Source organism: Gymnoscopelus braueri, assembly GCF_963280865.1.
Source record: "Gymnoscopelus braueri genome assembly, chromosome: 1".
NCBI classification, from domain to species: Eukaryota; Metazoa; Chordata; class Actinopteri; order Myctophiformes; family Myctophidae; genus Gymnoscopelus; species Gymnoscopelus braueri.
In genome coordinates, this window is record NC_137603.1 from 56,366,756 (window position 1) to 56,390,682 (window position 23,927).

At 42.9% G+C, this 23,927-nt stretch overlaps 1 protein-coding gene across 1 annotated transcript in view; it reads left to right on the forward strand.

The window, feature by feature from the left end:
* The window catches only part of lrrc49 (leucine rich repeat containing 49), a gene marked incomplete at its 5' end in the record, with an annotated part of 107,526 nt that overhangs the window by 76,525 nt on the left and 7,074 nt on the right, over positions 1 to 23,927 (forward strand). Inside the window, 4 exons of the mRNA XM_080433789.1 lie at positions 77 to 172; positions 16,994 to 17,234; positions 19,388 to 19,573; positions 20,519 to 20,628. Coding sequence (XP_080289915.1) covers positions 77 to 172; positions 16,994 to 17,234; positions 19,388 to 19,573; positions 20,519 to 20,628 — 633 coding nt within the window. The remainder of the gene's footprint in view (positions 1 to 76; positions 173 to 16,993; positions 17,235 to 19,387; positions 19,574 to 20,518; positions 20,629 to 23,927) is intronic.

Sequence of the window (23,927 nt, forward strand, 5' to 3'; positions counted from 1 at the left end):
CTATGAGAGTATACTGTAGGGTGAATGTTTGTCTGGTTTCTGAAGGTTCTGTGTTGGTTTGTTCTGTGTTGATCAGGAGGGTCAGCCCAGTGTCAGGACCAGAGCGACCCACAGCGGTCAGCGAGAACAGACTCCGCACCAACAGCCGCCCCAACAGCCCCCGGGACCCCAAGTAAGACATTTAAGAAACACACACACACACACACACACACACACACACACACACACACACACACACACACACACACACACACACACACACACACACACACACACACACACACACCGTATCGTATACAGTAGACATAACCATGGATTGAAGTTCTTAGTCGGCATTTTATTTTTGCTTTCTTCCATGAGTAGACAAAACACACGCACACGCACTCACACAATACACATGTATTTGAGCACATAGACTAGACATAGACAGCATTATACAAACCAAGGCAAGTACCTGCACACACACTCACACGGATGCATGCAGACCAGTGGTTCTCAACCAGTGGTCCCAGATGGGGTTCCAGGTGGTCCCCAGTGTAATGATGGAGAGTTGGTAACCAAATGGACCCTTATTAGATCTTTAACTCTTGAGAGCGTAAAATGAAACCAAATGGACCCGTCTAAAGCTCATCAAATGGTGGTTCAGTGGCTCAAATGCCGAATAAATAGTGGACCTTGATATGAAAACGGTTGAAAACCACTGATGCAGACCACCAGACAAAGACACTGGGAGTCTTCCAGACCACTCAAAGTCCAAGAATATATTGTTACATTGCACTATGTGTGAAAGAATGTGTCACTGACACATGAGGCTTAACACCTGGTCCTTTATCATTCTGACACTTTTTTTTTTTCAACCAACAATTAGTTTCAGCCAGACCCCATATAACACTGCCCACAGTCTTAACACAATGTGGAATGTCTTTCATTTTCCCCGACTTTCTCTCTCTCTCTCTCTCTCTCTCTCTCTCTCTCTCTCTCTCTCTCTCTTTCTCTCTTTCTCTCTGTCTCTCGCTCTCTCTCGCTCTCTCTCGCTCTCTCTCTCTCTCTCTCTCTCTCTCTCGCTCTCTCGCTCTCTCTCTCTCTCTCCATATCTACCTGCTTTATCTGAGCTTTGGCAACTTCTCCCCAACCACTGATAACATTTCAAAAGACCTTTAACTACGTTAATCCTGGCATTGCTATTTTGGGCAAATTGTCTACATGTTTTAAATATTTTAAAAATTCTTCATTTTTTTCTTTTCTCCCCCCTCATCTACAAGCGATATCTACTGATTGCGACTCGATGATCACGGATCACTTATATTTGCGTATAGCCTGACTTAGTTGTAATCTCAGTCTACGTAGAGCTGCACTCAGTCTAGCCTTCTTCGGACCGTGGGCCAAGCTCTGGTTAACAGGCTGCTGTGTGTCCATAAAAGCGTGTCAGTGCTACCTGCTGCCTATAACATCTAGTGAAACCAGGGTCTCTATTCAAGACCATTAGGAATTCTTCAACCCAGCAGCTTTGCTACTGCATGTAGCATAGGTCCGAGTGGAGTCTCAAACATTTGTCATGTCAATAACCTCCAAATTCATATGAATTTAACACCTAGTTTGAAAAGATTTTGCACCAGGGACACCCATACAGTAAGAATAGTTTTGTCAACATTGGTCGACATTTGTTAAAATGTTTTGAAAATAGCAGATCAACGGACCCAACAACCAGGTCATAATTTATATGAAAATCTATGTACTCTGCGTTCATTAGACCCTCCAGAAAAACGCAGCCAAAAATCCTTTATTATGCGGGCTAAAATCCTTGATTAGGCAGGCTAAAATCCTAGATTTTGCGATGAAATATGCAGTGATTTTATGCGGTGAAATTGCGCGAAGTTGCGAAATATGCGAAAAGTTGCGAAATATGCGAAAAGTTGCGAAATATATAAAAAAGGACCCCCGCACAATTATGCGCCATTTGCCTGATTATGCGGTAAATTATACGATCGCATAATCGTGTTTTTCTGGAGGGTCTAGTTCATTGAGTGTCTCACAATAATTATTCTATAGATAGATTATAATCAGGCAGTGGTGGCCTAAAGGTTAGAGGAGCGCCCTCGTTGCCGGAAGGTTGCCGGTTCGAATCCCCGGACCGGCAGGAAAAATCTGGGTGGGGAAGTGAATGTTCACCACTTCCCCAACACCGCTGAAGTGCCCTTGAGCAAGGCACTGTACCCCCAACTGCTCCAGTGGAGCTGCTTAGTGGCCAACAGCATAAGACTGTGGTTGTACTAGTCAGCTCCCAGGTTTTAATGTGTCTGTCTGTCTGTGTGTTTCTATGTGCAGGGCGTTGCTGAAAATGAGCACTTGTGCTCAGCTACTACCCTGGGTAAATAAAGAACAAAAACAAACAAAAAAAATAATAATTGTGGCATAGAATGCATGTTATGAATAATTCAGCTTCATAGATTAAATTGATTGGTTACTTAAAGACAATGTGCTGATTATAGACATGTTATGAATGTGAAAGATAGGTAAGATACATAACGGCCCAGTATGTGTTATGTGCACACATTATAAGTGTCTAGTGTAAAAGTGTTAACCAGATGTTCAACAGTCATACTCCAGGCGTGTTCAGCCTGGCAATGACAAATGAATCTAAACAGTTTATTCTGTGGTATTCAGGAACTCCATCCGTGTCTCCCCCTACTTTCTATTCTTATGAGTATAAGGCAGGAGCGGCATCTGCTGTGGTTCCAGACTTTCCTACAATAATTGGAAGGTGATATTTTCGGTCCCTATACCACAGCCAACATATTGTACAACTTACTGTACTGTACCGTACTCTTTCCCCGTGAAAGTGTCCTTGAGAAAGATCGTCAGTTTCAGGGATGCCACTGCTGGCTCCCCCCCCCCCCCCCCATGTGCTCAATTTGATCTCTCTCTCAATTGGATATGACACGAGCCTATGTTTCTCGTTACACTGTGTGTAATACGGTGGTCGATGCCAAATGGGAGAGCTGCCCTGTGATGCCTGATCTTTCCAAGGGCACACACAGGCGTGGGTGAGTTATGACAAGGGGGCGGTTTGGAGATGAAAGTGGAGGCCGTGTCAAACACTATCATTACACGTTTTAACCCATTAAAACCGGGAACGCATCTGTGTGTAACCACTTTAACCATCCTTTTATACTTTGGCTTTTAAAAAATAACAGATAGACAAGCTCATAGCGCGGCATCGAGTGCCGCGCTATGAGCCTGTAGATCTGCTATTTTCTTTAAATCGTGAAAATGTGTGAAAATCTTTCAATATATATACTTTTTAAAGCGACATTTTTTAACTCAAATCTTTGCTTCTGGGGGGTCCCTGGAACAACATATTTTGAGATGGGGGGGATCCGCGGCCAAATACATATAATTTTGGGGGCCCTTGACATGAAAACCACTGATATTATATTAACATACGTTTTTCGGAAAACTGTTAGGATTTAGACATTTGTAGAATCTCCCAGAAGCATAGATTTGAGTTACAAATGTTCGCTTTAAAAAACATGTATATATATACTGTATACATTCAAGGATTTGCACACATTTTCACGATTTTTCAAAAATAGCAGATCTACAAGCTCTTAACGCGGCACTCGGTGCCGCACGAGCTTGTATATCTGCCATGTTTTGAATAGCCAAAGAAATCTGAAAATGATCACAGATGTGTTCCCGGTCTTAATGGGTTAAACACAGCCTTTCCTTCCTGCGTCAGGATATGAAAGGGACATCCCTGGAGCGCAACCCCTCCTCGCTGGAAGTGGCAACTCTCTTGTAGGGCTCTAGCATTGTGTTGTGTCCGTGGATGTAGGGTTGAGTCACCATGCGGGCCTATTGTACGTCTTTTGCCTGTTTGAGCACTTTATCGAAAAAAAATGAATTCAAAAGGATAAAGGCACAAAAAAAGCCAGAAGGCTTGACGTCACTGAAGCATTTTAAACGGTACATTTGAGGGTTGCTGTTGAAGTGACCTTAGACAGGAACATTGCTGGTTTCAATGTGAAGAGTGGGCAGAAAAAACGCTCTGCCCTCCCTCCCGCGGTGAAAGACTGCTGTGAAAGGGTGCTTATGCAATGAACCCAAACAGTAATGAACAACAACACACAGCTCCCAGGTGTGTGTGTGTGTGTGTGTGTGTGTGTGTGTGTGTGTGTGTGTGTGTGTGTGTGTGTGTGTGTGTGTGTGTGTGTGTGTGTGTGTGTGTGTGTGTGTGTGTGTGTGTGTGTGTGTGTGTGTGTGGGGGGGGGTGTGGGTGTGTGTGTGTGTGTGTGTTATGTACTCACTGTGTGTGTGAGTACATAACCCTCCTGCCCCTTACCATTTGTACCACAAAAATAATACTTCATTCGCCCGAGCTCGTCAGATGCACATGCATTTGTCTTTTTTACAAACATATCAACATTGTGGCCCTGCGTTGTGGCCCTGCATTGTGGCCCTGCGATGTGGCCCTGTGTTGTGGCCCTGCCCTGCGTTGTGGCCCTGCGTTGTGGCCCTGCATTGTGGCCCTGCGATGTGGCCCTGTGTTGTGGCCCTGCCCTGCGTTGTGGCCCTGCGTTGTGGCCCTGCATTGTGGCCCTGCGATGTGGCCCCGTGTTGTGGCCCTGCCCTGCGATGTGGCCCCGTGTTGTGGCCCTGCCCTGCGATGTGGCCCTGCGATGTGGCCCTGCATTGTGGCCCTGTGTTGTGGCCCTGCCCTGCGATGTGGCCCTGCGTTGTGGCTGTGGTCAACGTTCAGTTGGTCTGTTGGTCGGTCAGAGCGATGGTCGGTCCGCCAGTTGATCCGTCAGTCCACATCTCTGGTCCCGAAAAAAGCGACTTTGAGTATTTAGAAAAGCACTACATAAATTGCATGTTGGTTGGTTGGGTGTGGGGCTTTTGAACTCTGGCATAAAGGTGTTGCAGCTCCATTGTTGAGTTAAGTAACAGCATGCACACACTGTCACATCCAAGCATGTGGTGAATTGACACTGTAGGTATAAGTCCAGCTATGCAGCATGAGATAACGGCACTGTGTCGTATAGAAAACCATGTAATATATTGCCCATGATCAGGGACGTGCAGAGGGATTTGGAGAGGCAGGGTCTGGAATTTCAAAAGGGCACCTATTGTATTTTTTTTTAAAGAACAATTACCATACTTTTAGGTCCGAAAACCCGAAGAATACAAAAAGTGCGTGCTTAATGTCCTCAAAGTCACGCATCCAATAAGCTTTGAACGGAGCAGATTGGACCTTCCGTTCCAGAGATAATGGCCAAAACATCTAGAAAACGGCCACTTATGCCGGTTTTCGGTCGCCGATCTTTGATTGAGTTTTGGCCATTGTCGTCCGTTTTTCTTCAATAACACGGGCTAGGAAGGTCGTACGGCGACAAACTAGATACCTGAGGAAGGTTCACTTTGAGCTGCATCCAATGCCATTTCCGTCTGCCTTACTGTTAGGCCGCTAGGGGCAGTTAAAATGATTATTATTATTTTTTCCTTCTTTTTTTTCAGTCTGGAGAGGGCACTTTTTTACAGACGGGTAAAAGGGCAGGGGCTCAAGCCCCCTTTCATGTTTATGTGTGCACGTGCATGCTCATGATACCATACTGTATCTAGTGGTCGAGGGGCTCCCACTGTAGTTTACAGCTAGAGCTTGGAAGAAAGAAAGAAAAGAACCAAACAATCAAACCGTCCCCCGCAGAGAGTAAGAAAGCTCAGATGATGGACGAACCGCTCTGTGATTTATGAGGCCGAGAAACAACACCCCTGACCCTCTAATATCCAACAGCATTAGGGATGGAAAGCCCCGTGAAACGTCACAATAACAGCATGCTTTTTTACTTTCATTCTCTCCTGAAGGAGAAAGAGAGAGAGTCTTTGGTTATAGTGTTGCAGTTCACTTTTAATCTATCTTCTCGGCAGCCCTTGCTTCACTTTGCTGGAGTAATGGCTTGTCCTGCTGTGTCCAGTCCACACATCTGGATCTGTTGTGTGTGTGGGGGGGCCAAAGAAGCAAGCTGACCCCCTAATTTGTGACCACTTAATGGGTTACATTAAGACCTGGAACGCATCTGTGAAATTTTTTAGATTTGAGCTAAAAAGCATTATTTTACACTTTGGCTATTCAAAAATAGCAGATATACAAGCTGAGTGCCGCGCTACGAGCTTGTAGATCTGCTATTTTTGAAAAATTGTGAAAATGTTTGCAAATCTTTTAATATATATATATTCTTTTAAAGCGAATTTTTAATTCAAAGCTTTTCTTCTGGGGGGTCCCTGGAACAAAATATTTTGAGATGGGGGTCGGCGGCCAAATACATGACATTTTGGGTGTCCTTGACATGAAAAAGTTTGAGAACCACTGATATAGAAACTGATATAGTTTTTCAGAAAACTAGATCGGCTGTTGTTGTTGGTGCCTCGACACGGAGTTGCTACCGAGTATAACTCAGGCGTTATTAGAGACAGTCTGGGGGTTGCCCTCTGCTCTGAAACCCCCCACAAGCCCAATCATGAGAAATGACTAGTGACTACCATTACCAGAGAAGGCTCAGAAGGATTACGACACAATCATACATAATCCATTAAGACCGGGAACGCGTCTCATTTTAGATGTCTTTGGCTATTCAAAAATAGCAGATATACAAGCGCATAGAGCGGCAGCTTGTAGATCTGCTATTTATTTATTTTTAAACCGTGAAAATGTGTTCAAATCTTTGAATATATATTTACATTTTTATCTCAAATCTTTGCTTCTGGGGGTCCCTGGAACAAAATATTTTCACATGGGGGTCCGTGGACAAATACATATCATTTTTGGGGGTCCTTGACATGAAAAAGTTTAAGAACCACTGATAAATTGCATAGCAACATAAGTTTTTTCCCCAAAAAACTTTTAGGGTTTAGAAGACATTTGTAGAATCCCCAGAAGCAATAAGATGTGAGTTACAAATGTTCGCTTTAAAAATATATATATATTCAAAGATTTGCACACATTTTCAAAAATAGCAGATCTACAAGCTCGTAGTGCGGCACTCGGTGCCGCGCTATGAGCTTGTATATCTGCTATTTTTTAATAGCCAAAGGAATCAAAAAATGACACACAGATGCGTTCCCGGTCTTAAAGGGTTAATCCAAAATGCCTTCATGTTGCTGCACACTGTAATGCACAGTTCTTTGAACGGATCCCACGGCTCAGATGCACTGAGATGAAACTGATCAGCCATGGTATAAACTGTGATTGCTTCTTGCCTTTTTTCCGTCCGGAAAACATCACAAAAAAACTAGAAATATCATGGTTCTATGCCTCCGCCAACCATTTACCGTTTACATCCGTGTCTGTGCAGAAACTCATATTGTATGTTGTGAAGGCTTTGGAGGAATTTAATGAATATGTTTTGTGAGGTCACAGCAGTGGTGTAAAGTAACTAATTACATTTACTCAAGTACTTTACTTAAGTACAATTTTGAGGTACTTTTACTTTACTGGAGAATTTCCAATTGTCTATATTTTTACTTTTACTCCACTACAATTATTTGAAAACTTTAGTTACGAGTTACTTTGCAGAAATAAATGATTACTACATCATAAAACATACCTTAACCACTTTAGCCCTATTTTATACCTCGTCTATTTGAAAATAGCCGATCTACAAGCTCACAACACGTCGCGATGCGACGTGTTGTGAGCTTGTAGATCTGCTATTTTCTAACATTTTAGTACTTTTACTTTTGGTACTGTAAGTATATTTTCATGCCAATACTTTGGTACTTTTACTCAAGTAACATTTTTGAACACAGGCCTTTTACTCGTAAGGGCGCGCTCCCACCGCACTTTTATTTTACCTCTGGGACAGAATCTGCCAATGCTTTGTCAATGCAAATGCGTGGATTCTTGGAAAAAATCCGCAAGACCAGGAATCCACGCATTTGCATTGACAAAGCATTGGCAGATTCTGCCCCAGAGGTAAAATAAAAGTGCGGTGGGAGCGCGCCCTAACAGAGTATTTTTATATTTTGGTATTGCTATATTTACTTAAGTAAAATATCTGAGTACTTTTTCCACCACTGCCCTTGACCACCTACCAATCAGTTCATTGTTGAGTCCAAAAGGGGCGTTTGTGTCGAATGACATTAAGTTCACGGCAATGGGACGAACACGTTGAGGTCACATTGACCTTGACCTTTGACCACCTCCGTCAGTCCAGCTGGACGTTTGTGCCTAATATTACGAGATTCCCTCCCGGCGTTCCTGAGATAGTGTGTTCACAAGATTGGGAGGGACAGACAGATGTATGCACGTACGTACGGACGGACGGATAGACTGACGGACGGACCACCCAAAAACATGCCTCTGGGAAACGCTGTCTGCCGCCGAAGGCAGAACACACTGTAAACAGAACAAATCATCGGTTAATAAATTTGACTATAAACAGCGGAGGGGGAACAATAAAAGTTTTTGAACAAAGAATAAGAACCCAAATAAATCAGCAGGAATTAGTTGTTTAACAAAGTCGATCCATTTTACGGGGAGATAGCTTGAAGATTTAAGCAGCCTTTCCTGGCATGTGCCCAGCGCAAAGTCCCACACTTCATAATTTCACAGGCGCTTTATTATAAGATAGAATGGCACACGCAACGAACTTTGGCTAACCCCACTACAATAAGACTAAAACCTTCTAAATCTTTAGAAATGCTATGTTAATGTCATGGAGGTCAACAAGTCATACCAGCGTATAGCTTTGCACCTTCTCAATCTGATGTCTTCCCAGAGTGATACAGTTAAATGGATTAACCCATTAAGACCACCGGGAAAGCATCTGTCATTTTTAGATTTCTTTGGGCTATTCAAAAATAGCAGATCTACAAGCTCATAGCGCGGCACTGAGTGCCGCGCTATGAACTTGTAGATCTGCTATTTCTGGAAAATCGTGCTTTTTTTTGTGCAAATATTTTAATAAATATATACTTTTTAAAGCGAACATTTGTAACTTAAATCTTTGCTTCTGGGGATTCTACAAATGTCTTCTAAATCCTAACAGTTTAAAAAAATAAATAAACGTATGTTGCTATAATATCAGTGGTGCTCAAACTTTTTCATGTCAGGGACCCCCCAAAATTGATTTGGCTGCGGACCCCCATCTCAAAATATGTTGTTCCAGGGACCCCCCAGAAGCAAAGATTTGAGTTACAAATGTTCACTTTAAAACATATATATATTCAAAGATTTGCACACATTTTCACGATTTTTCAAAAAATAGCAGATCTACAAGCTCATAGCGCGGCGCATAAGCTTGTATATCTGCTACTCTTGAATAGCCAAATAAATCTTAAAATGACACCGATGCGTTCCCGGTCTGAAAGGGTTAAGTGGATTAGCTGGCAGGGAGCTAAACTCAGGTCAGGTAAAGGAAACCATATGGTGTCATCTCTGTAGCCCATGGAGTTGATATAGTAATGAGGAGAATCTTGACAGTATGCGTTTAGAATGGGAGAATGATGCGCTCCATATGAGAGACGTGATAGGAGGACTTGTTCCAGTGCCAGGATATATATATATTTACAGTACGTGTGTGTGTGTGTGTGTGTGTGTGTGTGTGTGTGTGTGTGTGTGCTTGTGTGCTCGTGTGCGTGCATGCATGCGTGCGTGTGCATTTATTTGTATGTGCTGTGGCTGCATACAGTCAATGGCAGCAGTACTCTGGCAGCCTAACCCAAGCCCGTACCACACATTTTCATCTTTTTTGTGCGCAGAGATTTATTTGATTTAATTTCCCTGGAGAGTGGAGTGGGGATGGGAGTAAGGGAAGAGTTATTGCCAAGACATCTTATACTGTAGTCTCTGCACGCACGCACGCGCACACACACACACACACACACACACACACTGCTGTGTGTGTGTGCAGAGATGGCAGTGCCTTCTTTCTATTTATACAGTACTTTAATTTAATTTAGCACAGACCCACACTGAGATCCAAAGCAGGTGGACTGGCGTGCTCATAAATCAAAGGGCGTGTCTTCTTCATTATGGACAGAGAGACATTTTAATCACTTAAGCCCTGTTCTATACTTCTTTGCACGACAGTGTTGCTCACATGCAATCAGCTATTTAAATTTTTCACAAAAGTACACATACAATCCCCCCACATCCCTCCCCCCTCCCCACATACAAACCCACATACATAAAGGACAGCACAGATAAAACATTGTCAAAAAGGTTAAAAAAAAGAAAAGAAACAACAAGAAGAGACAGATCTACTTTGTGTAACACATTTTGAAAATGATCGCTTATAATGGCATGCCCAAGAACGCCAGATTGAAAGTGGTTAAAAGCCAGATTTTTACATCATCATGCGACAAGCTTGTACTTTTTATAGGAAGAAAAACATTTTAAACTTCGACAGCGAATCACGGTTTAATATTCTGCAAGACTTCGCTCAATGTACTGTAAGGCAGAACATGATGCCGCCAATACCCTGCCACCATTAGTTTTTTTGCTTTTCAGCAGAGAGCGCTGATGAAAGGTTATTTTTCGAGAAAATGACAGCTTGGATAGATATTACGTTTCACGCGTGTAACTATCACACAGTACTATTTACAGTGGGGAATTTGGAATGTTAGTACCTCAACACCCAGCCTTGTCTTCATGGGGATTAAGTTGTTTGCAGATGACAGCCTGCCTTTGTGAAGCTGCCGTTGAATTTACTTAAGATAAGTGTAATTGAATTTGCGTTCGGAGACAAATAGACGACAGCAGGGCATGTTTTATCACCACACACAGTTCTATCTCCCCTCTTGCGTCTCCAACTCCCTTATCAGGGGGTTGTTACTGAGCTCTTGGGCAAGGGGAAGGGGGGGGGGGTTAAGGGGGGCCACCTGGCTGTCTTTCAAGTGCGATTACAGGAAGAATACGTGACACGGCGAAGAGTCGATTGCACGCTTCCACATCCCGCAGGAGCTGCCATGACTCTTTATGTAACTTATATCTCTAACACGTTATTCCCTGTCTCCTGCCTCACTGCCCAGGTGACTGGTGCCCGTCTGTCGAGTGCTGGATAGGATAGGATGGGCACAGCGCTTATGATAGGAGCCAGCTTACTGAAGGGTAGTTCAGGCAGCTTTTTCTCCGCAGTTTACTAACGCTTAAATGTATGCTTCGCCGGAAATAGCCGGCCTACAAGCTCACAAGGCGGCGCGGACAGACACAACGCCATGTGAGCTTGTAGGTCAGCTATTTTCACCGCACAACACCGCCATACGACGTATAAATCGAGCTTATGGCAGTTTTGTCTCTGGTTTGGTCTGAACTAGGCTTTTTAATCTGGAGAAAATGAAACTCTTAATAGAGGAAAAAGAATACTCAGCCTGCGATACTCGGCTCACTGTGTGACAGTACTGCGGCAGCGCACTTTAGCTTGTGCTGATAACAGTTACCAGCCCAAGGGCTGATATGTGTTATCGCCTTCTAGGTCCGTTTATCTCTCCCCTCATCCAAGGAAAATTAAGACTGGGTACAATATATGACACTTATCTGACCTAAAACAAATTTGATTTGCATTCATGAATAACGGTAAAAGTAACACACTTTAATTGTATAAAACATCTTTACATTAGAATGTCGCTCTAGGATGTGCTTTTTAATATAGAGAATTATACAATAGAACACAAAATAAAATTGCAAAAAAACTTGCAATTGATGCATGAGCAGCTGTTTTACACACGTCTGCAGCAGCAGCTGCAACATCCTCAACAAATTATCTGCGTTCCTAAATCGAATCCAGTCACACTATTGATATTCTTTCTTCTTTTTTGGGGGGGGCGGGGGGGTTTCTTACTTTATTTAGATATGGCCAGTGTGGAAAGACAGGAAATTGAGGGCGGCTGAGAGAGGGGAGACGTACGTCACATGACGATATAGTGCTCGGGTTGAATTCAAAGCATCAAAAGTAGTAGATCCACAAGCTCAAAACGCATCGCTTCGTGCCGCGTTTCGAGCTTGTGGATCTACTACTTTTGATGCTTTTGTGTGAGGCTGTATTATGATCAAGTAGGGCGTTAATTTACAAAAAACACAAAAGGCTAGAATATACTGTAAGAGGTTTCTGCCCGACAGCAACGATGTCCTATTAAAAATCAGTACAGGAAGATAGGCATCCAGCCCAAGGGCCCGCCATTCTCTCTAGTTCCCTCCACCCAACGTCACATTACTGCAAACATGAGGTGTTTTGGGTAAGATTGATCGATTGATCTTTGATTGATTGATTGATTGATTGATTGATTGATTGATTAGATTAATGTATTGGTAAAAAAAACATTGAACAGCACGAAGATACAGTAAAGCATCTACTGTAGGCTAAATGGATAACACAAAAAAAGTCCTGGGGACTTGTTTCCATTGTGGTCCTATGTATTCAATTCATCCAGAGGGCATAGAATATTAACACATTTATACATGTCATCAACAAATACAAATAGCTATATTTACAGAGGAGGAAAAGGAAAACAGAAAAACAGTGGCAGTGTATGACCCCTCATTTCAATGGGAATTAATATCTAACTCCACTTGCAGTTTCCCGATAGATTATATTTCAGGCCAGTTTAGAAACAAACCAGTGATTCACATCCCTTAATGGATGGTGTCAGGGCAGTAGTAGAATGAGAATTGTCCCATGTTTGTGCTACATTTTGGCGGTACCAGATCGTGGTCGCCCCCTCTGGTGTTGTGGCTGTGGGTGTCACTCACTTTGGAGAAGTAGTTAGACAGTTATGAGGGCACTGTCCCCTTGAGTATCTTAAATACCAATCCCATTGATATTTGCTTAACCCTGTCTTCTACCCTGAGCCATCCCATAAGATAAGGTTAAACAGCCCAGTGGTGTTCTCTGGCTCCTACAGTAACATTCACAACGTGACTAAGCAGAAAGCTGTTCCTCGTAATAGGAGGACCCTAGTGTCGCAATGCATTGTGATCTAGTAGATCGACTATTTTCGGCGAAGACATTTGGTGTACTGTGTAGGAAGAAAAAAAGGAGGGGGCCTAGTATAGACCCCTGGGGGACTCTGGTTAACAAACTGTAGAGTTTAAAGTGGGTTTACCTGTCAGTCAGTGGCTTCCTGGAAGAGATTTAGACCCAATTAGTGCAGAGGGTTGTGTTTATTTGACAGAGTAATTGGTGGGTTTGTTTTGTCAGCCGTTCTCCCGGAGCTTATTTAAAACGCTGAGTCGAATATTAGTCCTCTAATGAACTCCTGAGGCAGAGAAGGACCGCTCACCATCAAAGACATACTGTATACAGGGCCTCATGATCTGTGCGCATCAGCCCAAGTTTGAACACACACACACACACACACACACACACACACACACACACACACACACACACACACACACACACACACACACACACACACACACACACACACACACACACACACACACACACACACACACACACACACACACACACACACGCACGCACACACACAGTACCCACCAGTGGTGGAAAAAGTACTCACATATATACAAATCTCTTGGAAATAGCAGATCTACAAGCTCACAATGCGTCGCATTGTGAGCTTGTAGATCTGCTATTTTCAAATGGCCAAAATGTATATGGCCAAAATGAAGTGGTTAATGTATGTTTTGTAATAATAATCAAAATAACTAGTAACTACAGTTTTCAAATAATTGTAGTGGAGTAAAAGTACAATATTTGCCTCTGAGATGTAGTGGAGCAGAAGTAAAAATATTGGAAATCGGAAATACTCCACTAAAGTAAAAACTCCTGAAAAGTGTACTTAAGCACAGTACTTGAGTAAATGTACTAAGTTACTTTCCACCCACTGTATGAATGTAACAACGCATTCAACTACAGCACAATTACAGTGCAGTTAAGAAAGCAGTGTAAGTATACAATGAGTTAGCAGGAGTGGTCATTTATATCCCCATGGCCCCTGACATACAACAATAAAACAAACAACCACAGAACGTAAGAACAATACAAGGTAAAAACAGAACACAAAACAAGTATAGTAATTGTGCAATGTGTACGTAAACACGGAGAACGTGTGCCACAGTGACATGCCCAGTGGTTATGGCGTGACTTTGCCCACTCACCGGGATGTCGAAGCTGCTGACTGGCCTAGTAGTTCTCCTCACTAAATGATCCCACTGACTGACCACATATCAACCTTTTCTCACGGCCTTCCTCCAACAGGATTTGATATACCAGTGGAGCTCAAACTTTTCAAAGTCAAGGACCCCCAAATTGTATGTATTTGGCCGCGGACCCCCATCTGAAAATATATGGAAATAAACATTTTCAATATTTTTTCAAATACTTTTAAAAATAGCAAATCTACAAGCTCTTAGAGTTTGTAGATTTGCTATTTTTGAATAGCCAACGTATAAAGTGGTTAAAATGATTGTGATGCTATTTTTTACTATAAACATGGAGGTAGCTGGCAACAACTAAATTAAATGGAAAAAAATCTGTCTTACAAAAAAGAACTATTTTTAATATTAAAGTCAGTAGTTAATCTCCTGTAAAGAGCTTATGCTAACCTCATGATCAGAGGCACTGCTGATGCAGTATGTACTAGGTATCACTTTCATTCATTTTTGTGAATTTGTTAATTCAATGTATTATTCAATCTAAGGAGAAATCAAAGGAGATTTGTTTTGTAATGAGGCCCCACTACCTCTCTCTTTCAGCCTTTTATTAAGCACACACACACACACACACACACACACACACACACACACACACACACACACACACACACACACACACACACACACACACCAAAGCCTCTCAGGTTGCTGGTGAACAGTGGATCTGTGTCTCCTTTTAGGCCTGGAGACCACATCATTTTCATCTGAACAAACTGCTTGAGGTCAGCGTTGCCCGATTTTGCGAGAGAAATAAGCAACCAGGTCTATGAAAACAAGCCCAAAAGCAGCGACTATAGGCTATGGCCGATCTACAAGCTCACAACGCGTCGCATCGCTTGTAGATCTGCTATTTAAAATAATAATAAAACAAGTATCTTTAAAAAAAAATGTTAATATTTTTGAAACATTCCATACAACACAAATCTTGTATGGAGGGTCGGTCCCTGGCACTAAATATTTTCAGATGGGGGTCTGCGGACAAATACATATGAATCTGGAGGTCTTAACCATGAAAATATTCAAGAACCACTTGTTTAAACAACATTAGGAAGCAAGCCCAAATAAGCAACTACACTTTAGAAACAAGCCCAAAAAAACCCCCAACCACCAATATTTTCAAGCTACTTTACAGAAAACCTAAGCCCAAAGTCGCTTATAATAAGCAGACTTGGCAACATAGCTTGAGGTAGCTGCTGTATCCACAGCCGCAGGCCCGTTGAAAACTCACTTGACGCATTGGCCTGTCTTCAAGTGCTATAACTTCAATGCATCAATTGCATCATTACAAATTCAATGATGCATCATTTCCATTGTGAGCAATGAAAATGACGTATAATGCCACAGACCTGTTTACTTCGTCCACTCTGAAGGCCAGCGCTCTGATCTAGTTCATCTTTTATTCACAAGATGTCCTTTAACTCACTACCAGACTCTGTGAGTCACCTCACCTGTGGCCATTCAGACGGAAGAGAGAGAAAGCTCTTTGCTCTCTCTCTCTCTCTCTCTCTCTCTCTCTCTCTCTCTCTCTCTCTCCCTCACAGACCTGGAGAGAGGAGAGGAGTCACCTCTAGGGGATCAGGCTTGATGCCACAGAGATGCTCTTTTCAAACAGGCTTCAGTTACAGTCTCACTGTCTCTGACTCTCACTTTCTCCTTTCTTTCTGCCATTGTCTTTCTTTCTCTCTTTCTTTCTTTCTCTGCCCGTTTTCTTTTTTCTTCTGCCTACCTCTGTGTCTCTGTTTGTGGAATCTCTCTTTCTCTGCATCTCTGTCACTGGTGTCTCTGTCTCGCTCTCTCTCCAGCTCTTTAAAAATTGCCCCGACAAGACTCTTGGGTTACTTCTCCACAGCCAAAGGATTAGTCTTCCTCGCACTGTGCGCGCTCGCGCGCTTGTGTGTGTGTGTGCGTGTGCGCACGCGCGTGTGTAAGCCCTATGCTTTGCTATAAGATTGGGAGGGTGTGAAATATGAATAGGGGTGATTAGTTTGTTGGTGCAGGTCAAACCCCTTAATGACCAGTGTTGAGTAGCAAGCAGGCCTTAGCTAGGCCATCCGATCCCATGGTATGCCGAGGGTCCCCTGAGTATCGGCAGCCTCAGAGCGAGGCAGGCACACACACACACACACACACACACACACACACACACACACACACACACACACACACACACACACACACACACACACACACACACACACACACACACACACACACACACACACACACACACACACACACACTCCAACTAGGGTGAAGAGAGATTAGGCCTCCCTGAGACTCGCCCAGATTCCCCACTCTCACGACTTCCTTATCAGGGGCAGGGCACTTTCCAACGTTGTACCGAAAAAAAAGAAAAAGAAAAGCAATTAGGCAGCGAGGGAAGACAAATGGGACTTTCACTAAGATGCCCCCCCCCCCCACTCCCCCCCTCAAATTATTCATCAGCGGCGTTGCTAGTTCTCTCTCCTAGCCTTTTTTCCCCCTGAATGCCCCACTTTCTCCAAACACATGTAAAGGGAGCAGTTTAGGGCTTCAAGGGGGGATACTTACTCGTACACCATGGCGATAGGATCGTGCCATCTGGGAGTGAGACTGGCACAGGCTGCTTCTCTCTGCTTCTCTCCAGGGAGTCTATAGCGCAACTCTTTAATAACAAACGTCTTTGTGTCTCTGTGTGTGTGTGTGTGTGTGTGTGTGTGTGTGTGTGTGTGTGTGTGTGTGTGTGTGTGTGTGTGTGTGTGTGTGTGTGTGTGTGTGTGTGTGTGTGTGTGTGTGTGTGTGTGTGTGTGTGTGTGTGTGACCGTGTATTCCTAGGCTCCTTGAAGCAGGGAGCGGCGGCGGCGTCCTCCAGAGCCTCTCTCTCTCCGACAGTCACCTGGCCGAGCTGGACGGGGACACCCTGCGGCTCTTTGGCCCCGGGGCCCTGGAGGCCCTGGAGCGGGGCTGGGGGGTCCAGACCGCGGCCGCCGTCATCGTCATCACCTTCCGCTACATCCACTTCGAGACCATCGTCCCGACACTGCCACGCATAAGGGTCAAGTTCCCCAACCTTTCGGTAAAGAAAGAACACTCGGGTTAGCTCAGTGGTTCCACTCTAGCATTTAATGTTCTGGGGGAATATTAAATGTCATAAGAAATCAAAATAAAACTGGCACATCCTGCTGGACGGCAGGTGCAGAACCAACTGGATCAAGGCAGGATGAAAAATAGAAGTCTGCACACTGAGACTTTTCAAAAGCTCCCTATCAAGGCTTTATTGATTAACGTTTCGAAACACAGGGCCCTATATTCGTCTATACTGGCTAAACCCACTATTTGAGGATTTAGGACTGCGCAATGGGCGTTCCCGTGCAAAACTTGCTATTTTGGGACACCTGGCTTACCCGCAAAACACCTGCACTACCCGTTACATTATGCATAGGTGTGGTTTGGGCGTTACAATGATAAAACCAATCACCGTGCCAGATGCCATTGCCTTTAAGAGAAGACTGCGCAAGCCATTATCCCCAATGCAATCTTACCTCTCCTCTCTCCCTGTCTGCAGTGTTGCCAGGTCTGCTTATTATAAGCCACATTGGGCTTGTTTTTCTGTAAAGTTGCTTGTAAATAATGGTAGTTGCGGTTGTGAGCTTGTAGATCGGCTATTCTCAAATAGCCAACATATATAAATGTGCACATTGTTTAATAGCCGACATATATAGGTTTGAAGTGCTCATGTGGCCTATTATAGTCGCTTCTTTTGGGCTTGTTTTCATAAACCTGGTTGCTTATTCCTCTTGCAAATTCTGGCAACACTGCTCCTGTCGCTGCAGCCGCACTGAGGGGATTTAACATCACTACATTTAGGGACATACAGTAAATGCAATAAATGTTTAAACCGGACCAAGCCTAGTCCAGCGTCCTTGTTTCCTCATCTGATGTAGCTGAATACATGCATAGTGGTCTAGTAAACGCATTACTGAAGCGGTTAGCTTTGTCTAACTAGCCTGCTAGGCCCTGAGTCTACTGACCTGGAAATCTGACTAACTAGCTGCTGCTGGCACTAGCTAGCTAGACTCTGCGGTGGTGGGTAATAATTTACCACTGCGCCACCCGAACGCCCGAAATACCTATTTCTAGACACATTTAGGAGATACTACTATACTCTTTTATCTCTGGACAGGGCACTCATTTGGATACAGTCTCATTTCCAGAGGTGACATAAATCATCTTTGACGGGAGCGTACCTAATATGTTCCCTCAGCCCTAAGTTCCCTCAAAACTAACACTAACCCCAAGCCTAATCCTAAACTGAGGGAACATAGGGCTGAGGGAACATAAGCATGACTCCATGTTTGACGTGTCATGCGGTGACATATGCGGGATAAACTACTAGATTGAAATACTTTTAACACCCAGAATAGGGATGCTTTAGGAGTCAAGTGGATAATGCAACAACCAGTGTTGATTTCGTCGACTAAAACTATGACGAAATGTGTTCGTCGACTACCTTTTTTTTGCCAGACCCAAGGGGTTGGGCTTACATGAGGCTTTGTACCTGTTTCGTCCATACATGGGCAGGGGCCATTTGTCCTCCGGCCCCAGCCAAAAAAAGGTTTGTGACGTCCCCTTTCGTCACGAACTATTCATGACATCATGAACTTCAGTTATAAAGTGGTTTGTAGGTGTGTTACATACTAGGACTTCATTTTGGGTCTGGCAGAACCAGGTCTCCTGGTCTTGTTTACTGACGAAAACTAAATAAAAACTCAATAAAAACTAATTTATTATGACTGAAACTAAGACTAAATATATTGACAGTTTCGTCAACAAATAAAAACTAGACTAAAATGTTAGTGAGGGACTAGTGGAGAAGAGATCCAGTAAAACTAAAAGACAAGTCATTTTGTGTTTGGTTGCGCTCGGGTGTTTTGCACTCTGAAAATAGCAGATCTACAAGCTCACAACGCGTCGCAGCGCGACGCGTTGTGAGCTTGTAGATCGGCTATTTTCAGTGTAAAATCAGCCATTACGACGCCATCAAGGCGTAGATTTAGTCAACTATATTATGATATTTAGTCGACTAAAACTAGACTAAAACTAAAACATTTCAGATGACTAGAATATGACTAAAACTAAATCAAAATCTGCTGTCAACATCAACACTGGCAACAACAACCCACAGTATACCTTGACACTGACTTAGTTGGCGTTTCCTCCTCCCTGCAGCATCTGATCTTCTTGGAGAGCAACATCTGCCGTCTGCCCCAGCTGGCCGCCCTGTCTCAGGTGAGACGTCTGGACCAGCTGACCATCCACCCAGACGGGAACCCCGTGGTCAGCCTGGCCCTGTGGCGCTCCTTCCTCATCTACCGGCTCCACCACTTCAACCTGCAGAGGGTCAACGGCCTGGAGGTGAGCCATATTATGGGCCCGCCGTGTGGCACCGTAGATCAGTGGTTCTCAACCTTTTCAGGCCGCTACCCCCCCCCCCCCCCCTCAATAATCATATTTGAACTGGGGACCCCCCCCCCCCCCCCCCACCCCTGGAAAGCACTTGGTCTTATAGCAGTTAGTTGAGGCATTACATTTAGTTTGACTCTGTTCCTTAGATAAATAGTGTGAAAATAGCTGAACTACAAGCTCACAACGCCTCGCCTTGCGTGGCGTTGTGAGCTTGTAGATCTGCTAGTTCTTTTATTTATTTTTGCCTCTTTCTTAGGTAAAATTTGACAATTTGGTATAGTTTTGTTGGTTAAGTAATGGTTTTATTTTAGAGGTATTAAAAAGGTCCTAAAAGTCCTTAAATTGTCCCTTTAGAAATGTGCAGATACCCTGTGTATACTACTGTATACTACTGTATGTTAGTTTGTTTACTGTTGAGTGAGAAAAGAAAAATCTTGGGACCCACCCCCCAAATCACTGCCTTAGATTAGATGAGATGAAATAAAATTAGAGGAGATGAAAGAAGAAGGGAGATGGGAAGAAAATAGATGTTGAGCGTTACAACAAAAGTTAGATTTCCTTTTTCCTGGAGCTTAAAGCGAATTTTTTTAACTCCAATCTTTGCTTCTGGGGGGTCCCTGGAACAAAATATTTTGAAATGGGGGGTCCGCGGCCAAATACATATCATTTTGACAAAATTGACAATTATGAAAAAGTTTGAGAACCACTGATAGCAACATACGTTTTTTTTTTTACTTTTGGGATTTAGAATACATTTGTAGAATGGGCTTCAGGTCTTAATGGGTTAAAATGTAAAATTATAATAAAGGAGGAACGGATTTGTACATTTGTACAAGGTTTCCACCGAACAGAGACGATGTGTATGTATGTGTTGTGTGTGTATGTCTACTCTAGGTGACGATGAATGATGTGATCGCTGCAGAGCGTGTCTTCGGGACGCTGGGTCACATAGCGGCCACCGAGACGCCACGCTGTCGGCTTCTGCTGCTACTGGAGGAATCCAGGTGAGGGCTCATGAAAACACACTTTAGCTATAATTAAAATACACACGCTGTGTCCTGGAGAGACCGTGTGTGTGTGTGTGTTGTGTTCGTGTGTGAGGCAGCTATAGACATGGCCTGGCACCGTGGATCCAAGGTGAGATGGGTTCCGCTGTGTCCCAGGGTATGGGTGGGTACCTTGGCACCCAGACGCACACATTCCTGTCCCAAGCCAAGCGCCTTTCATCCCTGTCACTCCACGTCAGTGAAGCACGGCCATGCAAAGCAAAACATGCCATTCTGGGGATGTGATTGTTTTCCCCCCCCTTTGGATTTTACTTTTCTTGAGCATAATACTATAACTCCCATTAATCCAATAAGACCGGGAACGCGTTTGTGTCATTTTCTGATGTCTTTGGCTATAAAAAAAATCGTGAACATTTTAGCAAATCTTTGACTATATAGATATATTTTTAAAGCAAACAAAAAATATTTGGAGATGGGGGTCTGCGGCCAAATACATATAATTTTGGGTGGTCCTTGACATGAAAAAAGTTTGAGAACCACTGATAAATATAGCAACATAAGAAGTCATTTGTAGAATCCCCAGAAGCAAAGATTTGAGTTACAAATGTTTGCTTTTGTAAAAATATATACTGTATATTCAAAGATTTGCACACATTTTCACGATTTAAAAAAAAATAGCAGATCTACAAGCTCATAGCGCGGCACTCGGTGCCGCGCTATGAGCTTGTATATCTGCTATTTTTTAATAGCCAAAGAAATCTAAAAAATGACACAGATGCATTCCCGGTTTTTAACGGGTTAATCTCTAATTGGAGCTTCTTGGAGTTCTGCCGTGCTATAGTTTCAGTGGGATTATTTTAGTAAGCATAGTGTGTGTGTCATTGTTTTCCTGATCATCGTAATGCCTCCACTGAATAGGTCACGCTTCACTCACAGCCGCTATCTCGGTGCCCTGGCTGTCAGGATTCTATACTGAAGGTTCTCTCTGTCTGTTGGCAGAACTTCAACTTTCCTATTGTAGGCAGATACAACAGCCTGGAACCCATCATTATTTCCCCATAAATTTTGAAATCTTAAAAGAAGGCTCCTCTGTCAAATCGTGTGAGGATGTTTGGGTCAAATTGGTCCATTTGACTTCCAAATGTTGCTTTCATGTTGGCCCATACATCTGTCACACTCAAACTAAAAGAGTTGTGAGGGTTTCAACAATGTCAGCAGATGGGTTCAAGGCATTAAAGGTAGGGTACAGTAAGTGATATGTTTTGGTTAAAACAAAAAGTTTTGTATTAAAAGGTTAAAGCACTATATTCTAACAGGAGTGTCCCTGTCTCTCCAGCTCTTTGATAAACAGAAAATACATTTTCAGGTAGGTGACAACATTTCGTCCAAAAAATGAGAGAGTACCCATTTATCAGCTTCATTTTTATAGTGTTCCAGTTCCAATTTGTTCAGCTCATTTCTTTGTGTCACAACTTCCAATTGTACTTGTTTAATCTGTATCCTGACTGAGTTCTCTGTCCTGATTGGATAACATTAGTATCCTGACCTGAAAATGCATTTTCTGTTAAATAAAGAGCTGGAGATACTGTACATGGAGACTCCTGTTACTGAACAAATACACTATAGCAATGAGTACTATCAGAATATAGAGCTATTTAACACTTATTTTGACCAAAGAAAATCACTTACCCTACCTTTAAATAGTGGTAACAGTGTTGTAGGGTTTTAGGATGGCAGCAGTTGGGTTCAGGACATTCGGTGTTACACCATCTCAAGACCTGTCTAACAGGGAGCTTGTTATGGAGATGAGAAATGCTTTATCTTGCATTTCACAAGATGTTTTTACACATAATATTTTGGTAATCCTTCATACTCTGTCAAGGCCTCATTTACTTCTTCGTATAGTATGGATAATTTAGTTGGATAATATTAATTCATAGCTTCTTTATTTTTGTGTGAAATCACCATACTGTACAGTATGTGACGCTTAGCTGTTTGATTAAAAAAAGAAAAAATATAATCACTGTGAAGGCTTGATTCTCGAGTAGTTATCCTTAGTGGCAGAGGGAGACTGCGTCGCTGTGTAGACAATCTCTGCTGAGAGTAAATCATGGGGGTGTAGGGGTGTGTGACCCCCCTAAAATATATACCGGTCCGGTACTGTACATATCATGAGTACTACCCAAATGAAAGCTCAGATGCACCAACAGGAAAAAGATGCATCAAGCTGACTTGCCCCAACATAAAGATACAGATACCGTATCTGGCAACAATCAATCTGCAAAACATATTACTTCGTAACTTTGGTCAGTATGGAGTACAGGTTAACCGCCGCTCTCCTGGAACAGCATGACACAATTTATTATAACCCCTTTCCTCTCAAATGAGAAGACAGAAACACTGTGCAGTCAGTGCTGCTGTATTTCCTTACATGAGCGCACAATCCTCAGTGATAATTTAACCTCTTACTGGTCCATTTTTACCCGCTAGTTAAATTAGCACTCCAGATTTCACTATGCACTTGAACTTACTATGAACTTAACCCTTTCCCTTTCATTGTCATTTTGCAAGGCACAGTATTGTTATGCCTCGTGACAAAATGAAGGCAAATGATTTAATTCTGGTTCTATGGCTATCCCTGTTTTGGCTATTATACAAAATAGTTCCCTGTGTAAACACTTTTTCACTTACTTTATCATGATAAAATATTGAATTTGAGGCACTGTGTTTTCTCAACCAGTTAGGGCGCTGAACACGTTTCTCGCACCCTCTCACTATTCTCACCTTTGTGTCCGACTCTCTCCATTGTGTTATCTAAGAAAGCAGAAAATCCCCATCAATTCTATGCATTAGGACTGGGTTCATTTGTGGTTTTGTGAAACAATATGGTGAAACGTCAGCAGTGGTGCTAAGTAACTAAGTACATTTACTCAAGTACTGTACTTAAGTACACTTTTGAGGAAGTACTTACTGGAGTATTTCCCATTTTCAATAATTTTACTTCTACTCCATTGCATCTCAGAGGCAAATATTGTACTTTTACTCCACTACAATTATTTGACAGCTTTAGTTACATTGCAGATTTAGATTATTATCACAAAACATGCATGAAGCACTTCAGCCCTATATACATTTCGGCCATTTGAAAATAGCTGATCTACAAGCTCACGATGCGTCGCGATGTGACGCATTGTGAGCTTGTAGATCTGCTATTTTCAAAATATTTATATAGGCCTACATGACATGTTGAACTTGTGAAATGGGACATTCTGCATAATGAGTGCTTTTGTTACTTT